The sequence below is a fragment of the Thalia democratica genome, chromosome 1 (assembly GCF_965202585.1).
Source record: "Thalia democratica chromosome 1, ktThaDemo2.hap1.1, whole genome shotgun sequence".
Lineage (NCBI taxonomy): Eukaryota > Metazoa > Chordata > Thaliacea > Salpida > Salpidae > Thalia > Thalia democratica.
Window position 1 is genome coordinate 63,760,142 of NC_139165.1, and position 21,894 is coordinate 63,782,035.

Below are 21,894 nucleotides of genomic sequence, written 5' to 3' on the forward strand. Positions count from 1 at the left end.
TGCATTCAGCACAGTTGCTGGGAAAGACATAATTTAAAGTTATTATATATGCATTTAAGTGAGTACTTCATGTGGAAGTTAACACAATATTGAGCACAAATTTTGTTTTTTAATCTCAATTAATTTAACCTTGTATTTTTGAAAACTGTTTTTTCATAAGTTTAGTAAGCATCTAATGCAGAAGCTTACACATACAACCTTCCTTTTATTATTAATGAAGAAAAATGAACATGAGGTATTAGTAATTTGCACCAGAAGCAAAACTTTTTTAAGGATTTGAAGAAAAAAATCAGGGAAGTTTAAGGTCACTCAGGGAAGATTTTTTGACTCGAAGAGTGGCAACCCTGATATAAATTTAGTATGAAAAACAAAAAGGATTGACTATTACTGAATAATACTATTAGCACACATGTATTTTATTGACGTTTTTATTTCTTCGGACATGTCAGAGAGGTAAGTGTGATCATCATAATTGCATTACGACTGATATTTTATTATTTACGTCAGCTTGGCCAATGGAATGACCAGTATTTTAAATAAAAAATCATTTAAATTTTCTTTCTTATATTTCAACTACTTTTGCATCTTTAAGACAAATCCAATTTTATTGATCATTCGTCAGAATAAATCGAATTTCCTGGAGGTGAAAATATATCTTAAAGGTCAGAAATTTTGATAAGATCAGGTTGATAAAAATAAAATACATAGAGTTTAAAGTAAACTTAAATTAATTATACTTAGCTTACAATATCTTACCAGGTTTTGTAAAACAATAAACATACAGAACCATTAACCGCTAGAGTTAATGGTAGGGACATGTCAGTTAAAATCCCTGTTTAAAATATTAAATAATCAAAAAGTTTAAAGTCCTTCATTAACTACGTACATTTTACATTACAGTCAGAAATTTTCCATAGCATTAAAAAAGTAATACATATAACACAGTTGTGTAAAAATTTAAAGATAAGTCATGATTTGTGTAAAACTTTGAAAATATATAATGAATAGAATTTGATATTTAGTTTAGCTATTATTAACTTAAAAATTTATCAAAAAGCTTTTTTTAACACACAATCATAAAAATTAATATTTTAAAATAAAATTTTGTTTAGAAAAAAATAATTTTTAAAAATAACTAACATCAAGGATATTTAACATTCTTTTTTAAATATTCGGTTAAAGTGAAGCTATATACATTTAAAACATTTTGTAATATCCAAAATTAATAATATTTTTATTTAAAAAATAAATAAAAATCATTGTAGAAAAAACAAATGCTTTTATTAATATACCAATGAAAATTTCATAATTTATATAATACCGAAAGAACTAAAAGAATAAGCTAAAATTGGTCGTATAATATAATTATCTAAAATGTAGCATAATCATAAGAAATAAAAAAGTATTGATCTATAAGCTCATTAAAAATTATCTATGGAAATAAACTTAGAATGCAGCAACGTAAACTTAAAAAGGTACAAGGCCTAAACTGTTCTACAAGAGAAGCTAGTAAGTTTAAAAAACAAACTAGTTATCATCTTCAACTTCTTCACAAACTAGATAAGGACTTGGTTCAGCATGATTTTTCTTGAGAGCCTGCAAAATAAGTTTAAGATGTTTTCTGATTTATTTTTTAACTGAAATAAAAAAGTTTACAAATACTTGTTTCAAAAACTGGTACAAACTTTTACAAAAACTTTAATTTTGTACAAAGTTGTTCAACACATAATCAGATTATTCTTTTTTCCAGACCTACTGAAAATGAAATGGGCTGAACAGAACATATATAAATATGATGGTAAAATATTCTTTAAAGATTTCACCAAGTTGTCGCTGAAATCAATCAAAAACATCATAAACCTTAAAAACAATTAAAAAAATGTGTAAAACTTTATTCAAGTCTACTTTTGGTAATTTAATTCTGACCTTCACTTAGAACTACCAAAACTATATAATGGCACTTTACAAACTTGAATTTTTTGTGTTTCTTTGTAATGTACATTGTTAAAATCTTGATGAATTTATCAGCTCCTCTTACAGATTTTAACTAGTTTAAAGCTACAACTTAATAATGAATAAATGGAGATAGAAGATTAGAATTTAGCTAGACCGTCTCTACAAACAAGTGATAGCATTGTATAAATGAATTTAAAAAATATATAAAGAACCTACTTAAATCAAGGTTTCACTCTCATTTTCATAATCGCTCCCTAGGATATAAACTAAAATCGCTACCTTTACCGGTTAATTACACATTTAATTTTTCGTCCCTTACTAGTTGGGGTAGGTGTCAGAAAAGCACAGCGTCACTTTAGCACGGGGTGACACTTTAGCACGGGGTGACACTTTAGCACGGAGTATCACTTTAGCACGGAGTGTCACTTTAGCACGGGGTGACATTTTTGCACGTAATAATTTAAAATATTTTAAAATGTTTATTTAAATAATGTTTTATTATCTAAAATAATTAGAACAACAAACAATTAATTGTGAAAATTAGTTCTAACACTTTTAAAAACATCGTCTTTAAAAAAATTATAAATAAAGTTTTAGTTATGGGCTTAAAATGAAATAAGAAACATTTTAATCTTTATATTTCTCACTTTTTATTTAAAATTTACGCTTAAAACTTAGTCTTATCAGAGTTAGTTAAAGCACTTTAAAATTTTTTAATAATCTTAGAGCTTGAATTTATTGCCAACTTTATTAAAATAGTTTTATGTCAAAAACTTTAAAATAAAAGTATCAAAATATTTTCATCTAAAATTAAATATTAAAACAAGTCAATAAAGTTTTTAAATTTACTTTTGTCTTAGTTTTAAGTAAAACTTTAACTTGTAACTCATTTAAAGCTTGTTAAGTTTAGTTTACATGTTGCATAGTTCGTTTTTATATTTTTAAACAATACAGTACCTAATGTGATTTAAGCAAAGAAAAAAAATTCAAAATCAATTCTATGCTATAATGACACTCTGTGCTAAAGTGTCACTCTGTGCTAACGAGACGCCATGCTAAGTGTCACTCCGTGCTAAAGTTTCATTCCGTGCTAAATTGTCACACCGTGCTAAATTGTCACACCGTACTAAAGTATCACTCCGTGCTAAAGTGTCACTCTGTGCTAAAGTGTCACCCGTGCTTTTCTGACCCGTATCTAGTTGATGCACACGGATATTTCTCTATGTAAGAAAGCCTGATTTAATTATTAATTTATGATAAACTATTGAAACCAAAGCTCAAAAGTAAGATTTATATGAATGCCAAAAAATGCAAAATTCTTATTTACTAGTTATTGCCTATTTACTTACTAAAATCGCACAAAAAGGGCCGATATCATCCTTTAAGCATAATATAAATTAAGGCTATCTTACTAATTTACAAGTTTTTAAACTTTACTACAGTAAACTTTTAATGCTGATTTTGAATTAAGGTGATTATTATAAACTTTAAAAAAAATTAAACACAAAATAATGTAAGAAATAAAAGCCTACCAAAAAATTATAAGCTTTTTCTAACAAATACTGCTAAAAATGAAACCAAAATTTACTTTTAGTGTTTTATTTTCAATTACATTTAATATATTTTTAAAGTATGTCTAAATGTACTTATAAATACATTCGTAAACTTAAACTACTGATGAATAGTGTCAAAAAATATGTTAACATTTATTTTAACAGTTTCTTAAGGACCAGAACTTATGTAAAACTTTACTAAAAAAACAACCTTAGCTGCGAACTGTGGAAGCACAAATGAAGCTTGGTGAACTTCATAGTTGTAATAATTCAAATTCATTTCGTCTAATTCTTCTGCACTTACTCTTCTCACTGCTGTTTTGAAATCTTGCTCCTGTTCAACCAAATATTTTGTTTTTTTAACATGTTAAGATTTAATTACATATTTTTAAGGTAAAAAATAATTTCTTTAAACAAAACCAGACTTTTTATTAAATTTATTTATTAAATTAAAGTCTGAACTAAAATGTTACACTAAGAAATACAAAGAAGTCTAGTAGCACATGATGCCTCTAATTGGAACAAAAAACCAGTGTTGATTATTATAAACTATAAACCTGAGTTCATGTGTAAAGTTAAAAGTAGTTAAATTAGTAATGTCTGACATAGTGGTAATTTAAATTCTTACCGAGCTTTTATAGTGCAAAATTAACAGAAACTAAATAATATAAATTCATCAACAAAAAAACATAACATAATTATTATCAGAAGATAAATTTTAAAGCTAATAAAATAACAACTTTAAACTAACCTAAGTTAAAAAAAAACTAGCTTAAGTCGATTTACAAACTTTAAAAAGTTAAATCTAGTTTGATCTAAAATATTTTAAATTAGTCTTATTGATAGACATCCCTTTATTAAGACATGGTTTCAACAAAAACCTAAAATAAAAACTTAGTAGTGATACAATATAATTGCATAACTTTTTTAAAACATTTTATCTAAAGAAATAGAGTAATAAAAAATTTGATTTGCTTCATTTGTTTAAGCTTTTGTATTCTATAATTACTGTATACGTTCAAGGATGAAAATGTTGTTACATTATTTAAGATCTAATAATTAATATCCGTTATATAAATTAACCTTCCTTTATTTAATAAAAAAGTCTACTGTTGATATAAACAATCAACTGCAATGTAAAACTTCACTTGTACTATTTAAATGCCTACAATATAACAGTCCATTTTAGTAATTTTAAGAAGTAAAAAAATTAGCAGCATAATCAATAACACTTAATATAGTGTTTTATATAGACGAATGCTAGCAAAACAAATCACAAGTCTTAAAAACTTTAAAGTTGTGTAAAAAATATTCGATTTTCGATAATATTTAATGCTCTACTTTTTTAAAACATACTGAAGTATTTAATAAACTATCAGTTATACATTTACTAGAAACTTTTTAAGTCAAATTTTACGTTGTACAATTTTTCAATGATTAGAACTAAAAAACAGATTACTTTCATTATTAGCTAAAAAAATATTTATCAGTTTTACTTCAAACTAGCATAAAAATTTTTGAGAATAATGTTCTATCTAAAAACTACTATATCTCTGTTTTTCTTATTTGTATTTAATTCTATTCTATTTAAGTTTATTTAATTTTATTAAACTGTTAGCAGTTAAAAAAAGAGAATCCCAAATAATAATAATGAAAGTAAAACATCTTAAAATTTTCATCTATATAAATTTGTTTAATTAGTTGAAAGATGACCTGCTGTAGATTTAAAAGTATAATTTGTTTGATAATCATTTAACTTAACATAAAATTTATAAGACTTTAAAGTTTTACTATACAATTGTTGAACTAAACTTTGCTAACAACAAGACTTTGTTTAAACATAAGTGAAAAAAAAAAACAAGTGTTTACTTTTAAAAATTAAAAAAAAAACAAGCGAATAATTTTATATAACAACTAACCGGGTTTTTACCACACAGCAGAAAACCAATTTGACCGCTAGGATAAGTTGGGATTGTGCAGTAGGCGTAATTTACGATGGGAAAGAGCTGCTCGCAAAAGCTCTTCATCTCGCAAATGATGTTCAAATGCAGCCACAAGCATTCTCCTTGACAGCAAATTATTCCATCGCTGCTCAACGCTCGCTTCATCTTTTCATAGTACGGTTTTTCGAATATTTCCTTGGCAGGTCCTGCAGTTTTTATATACAAGGCTTGTTTATCAGTAAAAAAGACCGTTTTAATGTATAAAAAGTATTTATTTAAGTACTTAAATAACTTTCTGAAGTAATCGACTTTGATAAACAAGTCGTAGTTAAAACATTTTTGAAAAAAAGGGAATGTTTGTTTAAAAACTTTGTTGCAACAAAATTAGCTGTAATGTCATTAAGAAATCTCAGTTTTCAAACTTTATGATACTTTAACTAACATTTTTATCAATGACAAACAGTAAAAAAAAAGACATTCTTTTATATCTAAATGTTTTTAGTGATCAATGAGCAAAACTTATAATTTACACGCTTTGATACAAAAACCTAGCAGCTACTTCACGTTGACATACGTAAATTAAAAGTTCTAATTTCTTTATGGTGCATAAGTATCAATGCATCACTTAATTGGATCTAATTTACATTTTAAGATATTTTAAAATACCCCAAGGGTTTCGACTAAAATTTTAGAAAAAATTCTAGGAAAATTCCTGAAAAAAAAGCAAAAATCTGAGGAAATTTATAAAATTCTTTTGTCAGGTAGATGGTGTTAGAGAACAATATATACTTTTCTTAAACTTAATTCTATATCAATTTATATGTTGATTTTAACTGTTCTTTTTTCATCATAGATATTAAGTTTACTAGATCCAAATTTTTAGGGTCATATTTTTTAAATGTTCAAACTTTTAAGGTCATATTTTATTACTTGATTAAGTTAATAAACTCTATATCAAACGTTTGTTTAAACGTTAAAGCAATTATATTTTAATAAATTTTTAAGTTTGTGTATATAGTTTTCGTTCTTTTTTTTAACTAACGCTGTTACCCTAACCCTTACCCTTGGTCGATATTTTTTTAGTATTTTAATCTTAATTTTTATATTTTCAATTTGCTTCATTTAATACTTTCGTTAAAAATAGTTGAATTTTTTGAAAATATATATCTTGAGTCACTATTTTTACTTGTTCATACTTTCAAGGTCATTTTTTTATTTGTTCTGATCAAATAAAAATAATGACCCTAGGTATTTATTTTTACTTGTTGGTAAATTGGGGTCATTTTTTGACTTGATCCAGTTTACTTTTATAGAATAAAGCTTGATTGTTCAGTCTTTATGTCTATTTTATATAGTTTATAAAAATATAATGAATACGATATGCTATAGACTGGACAGTAAATCAAAAATTCTGACAATAATTTTCATCAAATATTTTGTAAATGCGCATAAGGGCATAGGAGGGGGGTCCACCTTGATTTTTACAAGTTGATCTTATTTTATAGAATTTTATCAGAGCTATCAGACATTTTTAACCGCTCGAAAAAATTAAAAGTAATTTTTGAGATATGAGCGATCAAAGTCAGTGACCTCAATAGGTTCCTAATGGAAGGCACAAACTAAAAACGCGAAAAAAGACCATTTCACTAAAAATCTATCTACTCCTTCATTTTTTAAGCAATCTTCTTCAAACTTTCACAGAGAGTGTATTATTTAATTTGAAAAAGATTGAAGGCAGAATTTTTTTTAATTTTGAAAAATAAAATTTTCATTAAAAAAAACATCTTTTTTTTTTGTCTTTTTTATCTAAAATTTTTATATGATAATTTTTTTTAAATTCCAACATTCATAGTCTTTTAAACTATAAAAGGAACATTTTCTGAAAGTTTGAGGTCTCTAGCTTAAAAAATGTAGGAGAGGATAGATTTTTAGTGATTTTTTAAATTTCCGAGAAAATTGACCCCAAAAAACTTGTGGTCCATACGTTTGTATCGGAAATTTTTTTATAAAAATTACAATATCTCAAAAATTAAATGAGATTTTTTAATTCTATAAACTGGCTTGTAGTTTGTACTTAAGCTTTCGTACAAGATCCAATGTTATTTTTAGTAAAAAAAATGACAGACTCCCTCCTATGCCCTTAATTTCCTGATTTTTACTGGATTCGATGTTTTTTGGCAGCCAGTCCTAGGTTTTTGAATAAAGAAGCTTATTTGTCTATTTTTTAATATAAAACTAATTCCAAGGTAAAAACTGCCTTAAATAGAACAAAAATATTGAAAATATACTGTGCTGCTACTTTAATTGTACTTTAAAATGAATGAAATTTTAGATGATACAAAAAAAATTATGATAAATTTTTGTATCTAATCTAAACTCAATTATTTTACATGTAAAATCTGTTTAAAATTCAAGTGTTTTACAAAAGCTTCTTGTTGTTGTGATTTGGTAATTTTACTAGGTATAATCAATGTAATTATATAATACCGTTTGCTACATTAATACTAAATTATTTTAATTAGAAACAGATTTTTATGTATTTAATCAAACTCAGTAAAACCTAGTTCTTTTAAACCATACAGTATAATAAAAACAAACCTTGTGGATCAGACGAATCAGTAATAATTACATCATAATAGTTTTCGTATTTCTCCATGAATTTAATCCCATCTCCGACAATTTTTTTCACTTTAGGATGGCTGAATGACTTGGCCATACTAGGTAGAAACTTCTTGCTTACTTCTATTACTACCTTTAAAAAGAAAAAAATTAAAAAACCCTAATAAACAAAAAGTAAATTAAATGACTTTGTATTTATAATTAACTTGAAGTCTTAAATGGCTTAATAGGAATTAAAGCTAGCTTATTACATCTTTTTCAATTTTTTTTGTCAGTAAAAAAAATGAATAAATATATAGAGTTCTACAGTGAAAAGCAGTAATTAAAACACACAGACTCTTGTATGTGACACAACAACCACAGCAACACAAAATGGCTTGTTTACAACAACACATTACATATGTACCATTTCCAAAAAATATTTAAGCATTTAATTTTATCTGTACAGTGCTTTCTCGCTTATCCAGCTCCTTGCTATTCAAATCAGTTTCAGTCGATAAGTAGGTTTGTTAAATTTGGCTTAAATCAATGTTTTACTATAAACATGTCCTATTTGCTTTTAATAACGAAGCGAGCAGTTTATAGTTATGTCATAATAAAAAGAAAATTAAACTTAATGTTAAAGCTCATAGTTTTACAATTTAACAAATATAAGAATATTAAACCGAGGCTAACTCCAAACATCAAGTTTTTAATTGCTATGAAGCTGGACTGTACTTTAGAATGAGACAAGGATATACCTTAGCCATATTAGTACACAACCGGCCAGATGGAACAAAAAAAGCAAAAGACAGGGTGACAATAAATTCTTGTTCAAATGACAGTGGAACAAAAAAATACCTTTATTGTTAATTAGTATGCGAAAATGATGTTCCCAAGTCATTTAACAGTCAATTATTTCAAGATGAAGCCATGCAGAAAATGGATTATTGCTTAGCTGCCTTAAGTTGACTATCGTTGTCAACCAGAAGCCACACCAGAAAGTGTGTCACACTCACAACTCATTCAATTCCGTGAGTTTTACGCGCTAGGAAACGAGAAAGCTCTGTCAAACAAACCTAATTCTTCCTTTTTTCATAACGAGTTCCAACATTAAATAGACTGTTTAAGTTGTAAATTGTTTTCATTAAATTAATTTTAAACTTTATCGAATTTTTATTTTTTGTCTGTTTTAACTCTTTGGTTCGCTGAAAAAAGCTAAATTGAAAAAAAAGTGTACGTTTTATTATATGCTTTGCATAATATAAATGATGTAGGTTATTTAAACATCGATGTTTTGTTCTTATCCGGTTAAAGGCTAATCCGGCTTTTATTTACATAAAAAGGTTGCCCAGCATGGTCGGATAAGCGAGGAAGCACTGTATTAGTATTTGTAGCTTTTCAACTATTACAACAGCCCTTTCAAATAAATTTAAATTAAGTACACTAAAAGTAGCGCTGTCAAGAAGAGTTATAAATTCTTGTGCTGTTGTGACGTATAAAAACAAATTATACTTACATAATATATGAAAACAAAACTTAAGTCATAGTAGATAACAAATGCTTAGTATATCTAAATTGTTTATATGTTATAACAGTTAATGTTATATATAAAAATAGTTAAACAAAAAACAAGCCGCATATAGTTTCTTAAAAACAATCATGTTCTATCACAAAACATTTCAGTACTACAATAAAACCATTAAAGATAAACTTTAAAAAATAATTTACTAAAACTAAACAAGAGTGTCCTCACACACCGAGATTTAAAGCATTAAAACTAAAAATTTTGATTAAACGTCATGTTTACAAACACTTATCTAACTTTAAAAATTACTCACAACTGTCAATCTATTATATACATAGCAGGACAATAAAAATCTAACATAATCAACGAATATGCAAACAGATTGTTTTAAAATACATTACGTTAAAAAAAACCTTCATATAGTTGCAGCTTTTAGTAAAGTTTGTGACGTCACAATTAGTAACAAAACTTATTGCTGCTACTTAAGTTTTTTCAGTAAATAGGATTTATAAAACATTTCTAAATTAAATACAAAATTTTAAGAAATAAGCTATACTTATTTTTTTATGACATGATCGTCTCTAGTTACCAAAAAAATTATCATAAAACTTTAAAATTTTAAAATTAATTTTAAATGTAAATGGTTTTACTTTGAAAAGACACATCATAACAAGGTTTACAATTAAAAAATAACCTTAACATTTATTAAAAAATTATAAACTAATATGTAAAACAAAAAAATACCTTCAAACAATTTTAATAAAAACATCAGTTATAAAAGGGTAACCGTAAAATACTCCTTTTTTTTTTTCAGCATTATATTTGCTTTTCAAAATAGCATACAAGCATTAACAGTATTGGCGTGTAGAAGAATTTTCAAAGTAAAAACTAGAATTATATGCAGCCTAAATAAAATTTAAAGCGAACCAAATAATATGAAACTTTCAATATATTTTTCAACTTTAGTTAAATCGAAACAAACAATAAGCTAATATAAGTAAAGAATTTTTATACACAAAACAAAAAGTAATTAAACTACGTCTGGTTACACAACAACTAAGCTAAGAACTTCATAGGATAACAAACTATAAACTTGGTTCTGAAAATTATTTTTACCTGAAAAAACACTACGAAACTAAAGTACTCTAAACAGAACAGATTAATTGAGCTTTTTGTTGTTTTAACTAATTATGGATTAAAAGTCTTTATGACTAAAAAATCTTGGTTGCTTTTATTTACTCCTAACATAAGTAACTTATTGAGCTTTTGATCGAAATATGCCTTGAAATACTAATTTTAATAGTAACTATTCAAATTGATTTGATTGCGCAAAAAACATAAAACAATAAACTAAAAAGTAAACTTATTTTACGAATAAATAAGAAACAAATTTTATTTATCCTGTTTTTAATTGTATTCTTAAATTGTTCTAATAATTCTGTGCAGGAATAAAATTGTTTAAAAATGAAATAAAAGATTAATTTTTTTGTAGTTTTAGCTTAAGGCCATAGGGGGGGGGGGGGGTAGGCCATGTTTTTTACAAGTTGATCTTATTTTATAGAGTTTTTACTAAGCTTCACGTTGCTTTTTACCGTTTTAAAAAATTCGAATTAGTTTTTGAGATATGACCGGCCAAAGTTGGGCCGCATAACAGGTTCCTTATGGGGAAGGAAAAACTAAAACGGCAAAAAAAGACTAATGCATTCAAAATCTATCTCCTCCTTCATTTTTTAAGCAATCTTCTTCAAACTTTCACAGTCTATTCTTTATACAATAACAAAAAAACGTTATTTGTGACTTTAAAAAATTTCAAGTAAAAATACTTTTTTTTTGAAAAAAAAAAAATTTTTTTAATAAAAAATCACTTTTTTTTTTTTAATTTTTGTCATAAAATTTTTTTTTTTTAAAACTATTAAAATTCACAAATAACGTTTTTTTCTCATAATGTAAGGAACATTTCCTGAAAATTTGAAGAAGATATCTTGAAAAATGAAGGAGAAGATAGATTTTAAAGCCCGTTTTTAAAAACTCGAGAAAAACGGCTTTAAAGTTACCCTTTATATACCCTTTATAAAGGCAACCCTTTATATAACCGGTCATAAAAAAAAAGTTACTTAATATTTTTAAAATCTAAAAAAAGCATCTGAAAGATTATGAAATTTACTATAATATAAGTCTATATGTTATTTTTGGTCAAAAAATGGCTTCTACCCCCCCCTATGGCCTTAACTACTTATTTTCAATGCTTTTAATTTATGTTTTAGAGGATTTTAGTAAATAATATTTTCTAAGTATCTGAAAAATCAACTTGAAGTACAAAAAACAAGATTTACATTTTCTAAGGTAAAAAAAAAACTAGTCGAATTTAAAATAAAAACTCAACTTTAGACCTTTGTAGGTCATATGTACAATATATAAAATAATTAAGTAAAAGACTGACAGATTTGAAAATTAGCTATTATAATTAACTTTCTTAAAATGCAACTAATTGATTAAATTCAACAAATCGAGATTTGTAAAAGTTTGTAAATTCAGAGTTTTAATAATAATAAAAAACTAAACTTAAAAAAAAACTGTGATAACTAATTTAAAATCTTGAACAAAATGTGTATTTCATGACAACTGTCATTTGAACTTTACAACTTTATTAAATTTCAAATTATTTAAAAAAATGTTACTTATAATTTAAGTATTGAAACTCATATGAAAAATACTAAGGATTATAAAGTTTTGTTGTAATAAAATAGGCAAGCACTAAAACATAACAGTCCTTTTATTATAAAATTGGCTCACAATAAAACTTTAGTAAAATCGAGCCTGGTTTCTCAAAGTAAGTTCCAGCAAGTCTGTGCTTTACTTCAATGCTGAACAGTATGAGTGATTTCAAAGTCTCAATTAGAGGGGATACAATGCATTTGCTACAAACCTTGTCAATTTCACAAATTGTCACTTCCTCAACGCACGGATGCTTGAGAACTTCCCGGAGTGCCCCTCCATCACCTCCTCCAATTATCAGAACCTATAAACTTAATTATTAGTATCATATAAAAATGAAGTTAATTTAAATAAAAATACGAATAACCATATACAAACAGCTTTTTATTAAATGAAACAAAGTATTTACAAAAAATTATACTCTATTGAAAAGGTGTACCAGGCAAACATTATAACTGCATTGCCTTATATTCTGGATATTTATTTTAGTTCTAATTAAGTTTAACACAAAACTACCTAAAAGTTAAAATTTGATAAACAAACACAAAAAGTTTATTACCAAAAGTAGAAAATATAACAAATAATAATAAAACAGAATACAGCTTTGCCAGATCAAGAAGTTTAATCTGAATTCTAATTTTCAAAGATTTTTTTTTAAGGTTTAAATATAGAAGTTTTTATGTCAATTTTTAGTACAAAATTAAATTTAAGGTAAAAAACTGACATAAATAGTATAAAAATATTAAAAATATAAGGAATGCTACTTTAATTGTGTTTAATAGTAGAGGGTTGCAAAACTTTTTTGGTAAATTTTATCCAGGTTTTCTGAATTTCTTCCAGGTTGAAAAAAAAACATGTTTAATGGTGCATTTTTAGTATGAAATAAAACTTAAGGTAAAAAAATAGTTTTATATTGAAAAGATAGTTCAAATAGTTCAATTGACTTTGTTTCTTAGTATAACTACACTAGTATTGAAATAAAATATATTCGAAACCTTCTTAGGATTAGGATGAGAGAACAATGGCAAATTCACAATCATTTCTTGGTAAGAAAACTCATCTCTTTCAGTGCACTGTATAACACCATCTAAGACTAACACATTTCCATAACTTTTGCTAGATTATGTTTATGTATGATTAAATTTATAAATAAAGTTGTAAAACAGCTTATAAAATCGACTATAAACAAGTATTTTCGAAATAAAAACACATAACTATTAAATGTCAAAAAATACAAGCATTGGTTATTAGCAATACTACACTATTTATAAATTATAACTTCATTATTAATTACTCTACCATGTAAAAATTATACGTCTTTCAACAAACTTTGTATCATAAATTAATATGAAAAACAAAGTTACATTACAACAATTTGTAGGATTTAAAGTTACAGTAACCTCTCGCATCTTTACGCACTCGTGACGTTACGCACTCTCGTTTAATTACGCATTTCACAATACTATAAACTTAAAAAAAAAATTTTTGTAGTTCACAAATTAGATTTGTTGTATATGTTTAGTTAAAAGTATGTTTTTAAATGCTAGCTCACCTCTCTATATATTTAGACTTTGTAAACTTATATTTGATGACTTATTGATAAACATTTAGTTATACCTCAGTATATCAGAAATTTTGTTAGCAATAAGAGATTAAATTAAAATTCTGAAAGAAATATGACTGTGTTAAATAATGAAAGTATAATGAAATAATGAGAGTTTATTGCACAAATAAATAATACAGCACTCTTGCCCTATATATGAATAAACATCTAGAGAAGAAATCTTATAAAACTTCCTTGCAAAAAGTAGCAGTGATACTTAACAAATATAGAGCTTACACTTAACACAAATCTCAATTGTTTTTTTTGTAGAAATATAATTAATTTTCATTTGAATAAAGAAAAAGATAAAATCTACTTATTATTTAAATTAGTAAAACTTTTCTACAAGTTTTATTATTTTATATAAATTTAAATTCGTTTTTTTAATACATTTATAGTTTTTTCTTTTGTTTTTATATATGTTACAAAAGAAAAAGTTTTAATTGGAAAAGTCCCCAGTATGCTTTTAACTAGAAGTATAACCAAAAAACAGCCATTATAGTAAGCATATTTGATACCTCTCATATCTTTACGCACTTTTTCTGTGGACACAATGTGCGTAAATAAGCGAGAGGTTACTGTACATACAATATATAGCAAAAAATAATCCAAAAATAATGAAAATATATATCTTTTTAATACAAAATATGTTTTTAAACATTAAAAGATACATGAGGCGTAAAATTTTTTTTTTTTTAACTAAAGGACTGCATAAAAAAAATTTAAGTAAATAATGCAAGTATTTGTCTTTTAAAAAACGCATGAAATGAGTACTAAATAAGTAGAAAAATTACTTTTTTATAAATTCTAAAAAATTTAATATGATTAGTTGGAGTTTCTTTCAAGCAAATTAGTAGCAATGCTTCCGCACATAACCATCTAAATAAAAATTTTGTACCAAAATTAAGCATGAAAACAGTTTACTGACTAAGCACAAAGTTACTTGAAACACCAAAAACATTTATGTACTCTTTGTAAATATGACTTTTGTGTAATAGACAGGGTTGCCACAGATCAAGCTGAGAAGAATTTCCTGACTTTTTATTAAAATTTTCTTGAAATTTTTAAATCAAACTCTTATTTTAGTTTATTCTACTAGAATCAAATACTTGAAACTATATAAAGCTTTCAATCTTATTTTTATACAGGTTATAACAAGAGTTATTTACATATATTAATAGAAAATTTTTGCAGTTTTATAAAGGATATTTCATTAATCTTTACCAGATGAAGGCATTGGAAAAAGTAATTTTGTAAATTTATAGGAAATTTTTGCATTTTTAGTTTGACCAAAAAGGATTTTAAACTATTTTTTTACCATTTGAAGGCTTTGGAAAACTATGAATTTTGTAAATTTGAACGAACAAAATCAGATGTTTTTTCAAATTTCATGACTTTTTTTCATAAACCCCCATTTTTTCCTGACATTTGTCTTTTTTTAATAGTTTTTCCTTACATTGTGGCAGCCCTGAACAGATAACATGTTGAAAAACTATTAAATTTAAAATATAAAAATGTTACAGAGAGTTTGAAGGGATAACTAAGTATTTAAATAAAGAGATTGGGGCAAAATCGATTTAAAATAAGTCCTACTTAATATTCAAATGACATTTTAAACAATTTATTCAACAAACGTACTGGAAAAAACTTATTAAAATCAATTATTTTTATAGTCTACTATATGAAATAAAATCAACTAACCTTTTAAAAACTAAAACATCTTGATAATCTGACTTTTCATTAAACAAAACTTCTTCAACTTCTAAAGACATACATTGACCTGGCCACAATGGGTTTAACTCACTAAACCAGTTTAACTTTAATTTATCCATTATGCACTTACCTGATACAATTAACATTTAATTTAAAATGTCAGTACAAATCGTAATATTAAACATGAAAAAAAACAGAAAGTTAATTACAAAAACTTAGTTCTTTTTTTGAAAAAAACTATAATAAACGTTATTATTTTTAAACTATGTGTAATCAAAAAGTAGTAAAAATTCAAGCCATATATTATTATACTACATTACTAGAAAATAACAAGCTTTTGCACTTAAAAAGTTACTAGCTATAGAAAATGTTAAATAACACAGGTAGAAATATTCGTTTGAAAACAATTTATAAAATTTTTATAAGAAACTTGAAATTTTTTTTTAGTGTTTGCATACAAAAACTGTGCAAACTTTGTTTTTAAAAAACACCTAAAAAAATTGAACTGATTTTATAAAAACACTTAGAGACAGCAACAATAAGAATAAAATTTAATTAAAACATAAACTTGATTGAAAGCTTCAATAACATATAAAACATTTTTAGTTTGTTTCATAATTAGAATAAAATACTTAAAAAACTTCATAAACATTTTAGTAATGTGCAAATTTTCGAGACAAACTTGATGATTTTTTTAGAGTGGATACAGGTCTAGAAGATGTTGAGTCATTTCTTCCAGACCTTACTCCCTTTTCAAACTCTTCAAAGTGTTTTAGTCTTTTTTGCATGGATTCTTGGTTCAATTCTAATTTGTTTATTTTATCTTTCATTTCATAAATTGTATCAATAACACTTTTTTCAACTATCAAATTGCTGTTTTTTGGATCCTCAGCAATAATTTTTTCTTCTAATATAGAGTGGACTTTTTTGGCTTTTCCATCTCTTGATGGAAAAATTTTGGTGTTATTTTCTGACTTTGAACTATTCAAATAGCTCTCAATTAAATCAAGCTTTCTTTTTTCTTCAACAAAATCAACAGCATCAATCATATGTTTGTCATTATGCACAAAAGAACTTTCGTAATTATTATCAGCTTTTTCAAACTTAGATTTGTGGTTCTTTCTTTTCTTTTTACTTAATCCTTTTGGACTTCGACTACGCTCTAATGTACCACCATCTTTACCATTAACTTGTTGTGCAAAACGAATCTTACTCAACTTTGAGGGTCTTAAAGAGAATCCAGACCAAATTTTATCTTTTGGAACATTTACAGTAACAGGTATGCAATCCAATTTCTTCATAGGTTGGTCAGGAACTGCTGGTTTGAAATTTCTATTATTACCAATATTGGGAGGAGACATCTGACTGTGTCTTTGGTTTGAACAACAACCAGAAGTGCTTGGTGAACTTGAAGGCTGAGGTATTTGAACAATAGGTGTTCTTCTTGTAGCTATAGATGGACCTTGTAAACATTTAGTTATAGTAGGAGAGGCTGTTTTTGTTGAACATAACCCTTTGGCCTTTTCATAGGACTCAATCCATAAACGCTGTTCTTCTGCAGATTGTGTTACTACAATTATTGTATTACTTCCTTTGACTTGAAAAGCATGCTGGTACAAAGACGAATCATCCAACTTTTTAATTTGCAAATTTGAAATTAATATTCTACTTTCAAATTTAAATGTACTCATACGTGCTGAGGTACTTAACATTAACAACATGTTTGAAAAAAGAAGTAAATATCTTGATATTTTTTTGTTGTTATCAACTAAACAAACAACTGGAGAAGAATAAAGTACATCTCCCAATGAGTTGATAGAATCTTTTAACTCCCAGCCACTAATTGGAGTTGTAAGAACATGATACTCAGACTCTTTTCTTTTTCTTAATTCTTGACAAACAAATGCAAGCTTTTCAACTTCAAGTTTTGCTTTAAGTAAATTAATTTTATCTATGTTAGCATCACTAGTTTGCCTTTCTATTTCTTTTAGCGCAGTAGGATAGTACTCCAGACGACGAAAAGGCTTACTTAAACCTTGTGTAATAACATTTAAATTAACTTGGGTAGTTGACTGAGTATTGGTTGTTTCTAAACATTTATTAACAACTATCTTGTTGTCTAACAAATCTTTAATAGCTCTGTGGTGATTGTTGCAATACTTAATGAACAAAGTTTCGAATGTCTTATAGGTGTCCAAAAATAATTTTCCAATTTGTTGTTGTGGTTCCGGTAGTTTTAAAGAAGCTTTTACACCTTCTAATAGACTTACATGAGAACTTAATATATCTTTTAAAACTTCAACTAAGTTTTTGAAGCTTGAAGATGATAAAATTGATTTTTTGTCTAGAGGAGTTAGATAAGACTTCAAAATGTTTTGAATACCGTCTACATGAGCTGATTCTGTTAAAATAAAATCATCCATCACTTGCTGACGAAACTGTATAGACTTATTATCAGTTTCTATTAAATTATCAGAGATTTTTTTATTTTCTTCTACTTCATTATTTTTCTTTTTTATTTCCTTTACATAATTGCTAGGAAACCATCCAATCTGACCATTATATTTTCCTTCATACCAACCACCTTCATCCTTGGTAACTAATTGTATAATTGCACCCTTTTCAAACTGAAGTTCATCTTCATTAGTTCTTGTATACTTAAACTTGGCTTTGACTTTTGGTAGCAAATACTCACCCATAACAATATTTAAATTACTGATAGACTAAAATACCTAAAAAAGAAAAAAAAACCTTTACTTCTTTTAACCTATAAACAACTTTTATATAAAAATTGTTATTGTATACAAATTCCTGGATAGTATTCTATTGACTATTAAAAATCTTAACAAAAACTTTAAGAAACTACTGATAAAATCTATAGAAACAAATTAAACCTTAAAATTAAGGAGCATGTATATCAAAAATTCATTAATATAATCTTTATAAAATAAAATAAAAACCTATCATAAGGAATAGACTTTTTTCATTTTTGGGTTATAAAATGTTTTCAATTTAAGTAAAATTGTTGCTAAAGAAAAAATTACATTCCTAAACATTTGAAGTTTCTTGCTAAAAAATAAGAAAATTTTACAAAAAAACTTTAAAATTTATACGAAAATTGACAATGAAAAACTAGGAGTTTGTCAGAAACATTTAACAAAAATGACTAAATCTAAAAGTTATTTAATTTTTTTTTATTTTAACTTCAACATTTCATTTTAAGGTTTAACTTAATTTTTGTAAACAAATATTAGACCTTTTTGAGCAACCTAGCTAAAACACTTTGTATGTAATAATTTATTAATTAAAAACCAAATTTTAATAACATTACAACTTTATAAATTAAAAACTATAGAAACAAACAGATAACTACATTTTTTCACATTGAAAAACTTTACTTACCTTCTATTAATTATTAATAAATGTAAAAACAATTTACATGTTAGTTACATTAAGTTAAAACTATTAATAATAAAAAAGGTTAATAGTTGCAGTTTACATTCAAGCTCCATTTATATATAAATAGCAAATTCTTAAAATTTAATTTTATCTACAGAATTCAAACAAATACTATGACTACTTGAGAAAAATATTTGGATAGAGCAATGTTAAAACATTTTTTAATCAACTGCTATGCTGTAGAAGTTATTTATTTTAACAATTATATGGAAAAAGTTTGTACAATTACTTAGAAATTATGAAGTTTAGTATCTCTAAGACAAATTACTACAACAGTTTAATTTTTTTTTTTTTTCTTCTAGGTCTTTATAAGTACAATTTTTTTTGTCCATTTTCAGTATAAAATTAAGTTAAATTTTCAATCTTTTTTTTAATAGATTACTCTGTCAAATTTGTTTTTAACTCAACAGTTAAATATAATTTTGAGGTAATAATTCTTAAAAAGTATAGCAATATTAAAAGGATACTGTAATGCTTCTTTAAATGTTATCAATAAAAAACAAAATTCTAAATATAACTTTTTTTTTGTACATGATAGATATTTTGTACCTGAAAAAAATTTCATCATTTTACATGTAAAGTTTGTTTAAAGCTTTAAGTTTCACAGATTTTTAATGTATTTATTCAAAACTTTAGGTTTTTTTTTGACTAAATTGTCATTTTCCATGTTTTTCCAGGAATCACCGTTTTTGGAAAACCTCAATTGATGTCAAAGCCAAAAAATAACCTTAAATTTGTCAAAAATATTCAGTAACAAATCTTAATTATGTTATATCACCACACTAAAATCATGAAATTTGCAACTTTAATGCTAAAACATACTAAATAATTTAATCAAGTTAATTTAACTGATGACTTTAAAACTTATTTTTGAAAGAATTTTTGGTTCCAAATAAATTTCTTATATTAAAACCAAGAGATGTCCAACTTGACCCACAGCACATACTGCAACCCTTTTAGTCTTTCAATGTGACCAAGTATTTAATTTACATTTGCTTTTATATGAAAACTTTAGAGTGTAAACATTATCATTTTAGAAAACTATATTTAAAAAGTATTAACTTAATTTATTACTCTTTTAAACTTAAATGTGATTTTATTTAACATAAACTATTTTAATATTGAAATAACTAATTATTAATAATTACTTAAGCATAATTAATGATATATGTTCTTCTTTTTGACATTGTTTTAAGTTTGTACTTCAGTTTTTTTTTTTGTTATTTTAAATTCTTAAGAACTTTTATAAGTGAAACATTGTGAACTTTGTGACATTTTAGTTGAATAAAATTAAGCTTTGAGATTCACTTGTTTAAAACTTTAGTTTGAAAATATGTTTGTTAAAAAACATCTAAAAAAACAAACTCATCAATATAAAATGTTTAAAACAGTAATAATAATAACTGTCTCTTCAGTTTGTTCTGATGTTTTGTAGCTACTGTACAAAATTTAGCAGTTTTATCTTTTTAATTATTTATAGCTTAAACTCATTCTTAAAAATAGAATGCATTTAATGAAAACAAACTATTATAAATGATGTAAAATATAGCAAACAACAAATTATAGTTTACCAGACTAACTGTGCTTATAACAAGCAGAAAGCTGACAGTAGCACAAGTTACAAACAATAAATTAGTAATAAGATATAAAAGTTAAACAAAAATACCTAAACTGATTAAAAATGTTTAACGAAAATTGGAATGAAATATCTTGTCATTTTAATACTTTCTATACTCAAATTAATATTACTGTAGAAAAATATAAGTAATTACCTTGCATGATGTCGCACCATATTAAGCTGAAGTATGTTATACTTGAAGTCTTAATTAACTATAATTTTATGCTAAAAATTTATGTCTCATAAATACATAAATAGAATTTAACTTATTTATCATAAACTAATAAAACTTGAATATTTAATTGCTTTTATTTTAAAATATAAAGCGAACAAATCAATACAATACTTTATATCGATTACACTACTGTAAAATAAAAGCAAAAACTAATATTTAAGCTTAATGAGATTATGATAAACAAATTTAATTCTAATATATATAGTTTGTTTAAAACAAATAATATTTTTAGACTAAACATATTAAACTTAAAACATATATTTTTAGCTTAAAGTTATGGTTAAAAAAGACATCAAACACAATAATATAGTTTTAATTTGAAATTGGTTCGACATCATTTTAGGTAATTACCAAAATATATACAAATAAAAGAGTTTTTTTCTCAAAAAAGCAAGTCTTTGTAAGCAAAAACTAGCCTGAGTTGTTTCAAGCTAGCCTGAGTCTAAGAGAAAATTGAAATAAAAAATAATGAGCCTAAACTCTCAAAAAGTCAATAAAAGCTTAAATGCATGAAAAAGAAAGAAAGATATGAAAGCTCACAACTAAGGTTAATGGATTGGTGTGGAGAAAGACCTTTCGATCATCAAGCTGCGCACCATTTCCATGTAACTAATACTTTGAGCTAACTGTAAAACATGATGAAAAACAAATAAAAACCAAAAAACTTAACAAGTGATTAATCATGCATTAGTAAAATATTTTAAGTTTGAAAATGGTAAGCTCCCTTTTTTAACCCATTACTGCAAATATTGACCATGGAAACCATAGGCTACAATGGGCTCCACACCGTCTCATCCCCTAGATTTTGATTTTTATGATATTTACATTCACACTTTACTTGTTGCCCTTTCTACAAGAGCAACTACAAAAATGCAAAAAATAACTCAAAGTTAAATATGAGGAGAGAATTGGTAATGTCATTATACACAAAATATTTAGTATAATCATAATACTGTAAGAGCACCATGTATTT

General features: G+C 25.4%; 1 protein-coding gene across 1 annotated transcript; it reads right to left on the reverse strand.

Annotated features, from left to right (window-relative positions):
* Window positions 1–1,181: 1,181 nt before the first annotated feature.
* LOC145832149 (uncharacterized) lies at window positions 1,182–18,332 on the reverse strand. Its single transcript, XM_082939507.1, has 8 exons — window positions 16,292–18,332; window positions 15,598–15,739; window positions 13,289–13,409; window positions 12,505–12,597; window positions 8,051–8,204; window positions 5,429–5,658; window positions 3,721–3,843; window positions 1,182–1,596 (listed from the first exon to the last, which is right to left on the reverse strand). The coding sequence occupies exons 1-8, from the start codon at window positions 18,306–18,308 to the stop codon at window positions 1,528–1,530; spliced, it is 2,949 nt and encodes a 982-aa protein (XP_082795633.1). The 5' UTR covers window positions 18,309–18,332; the 3' UTR covers window positions 1,182–1,527.
* Window positions 18,333–21,894: the final 3,562 nt, after the last annotated feature.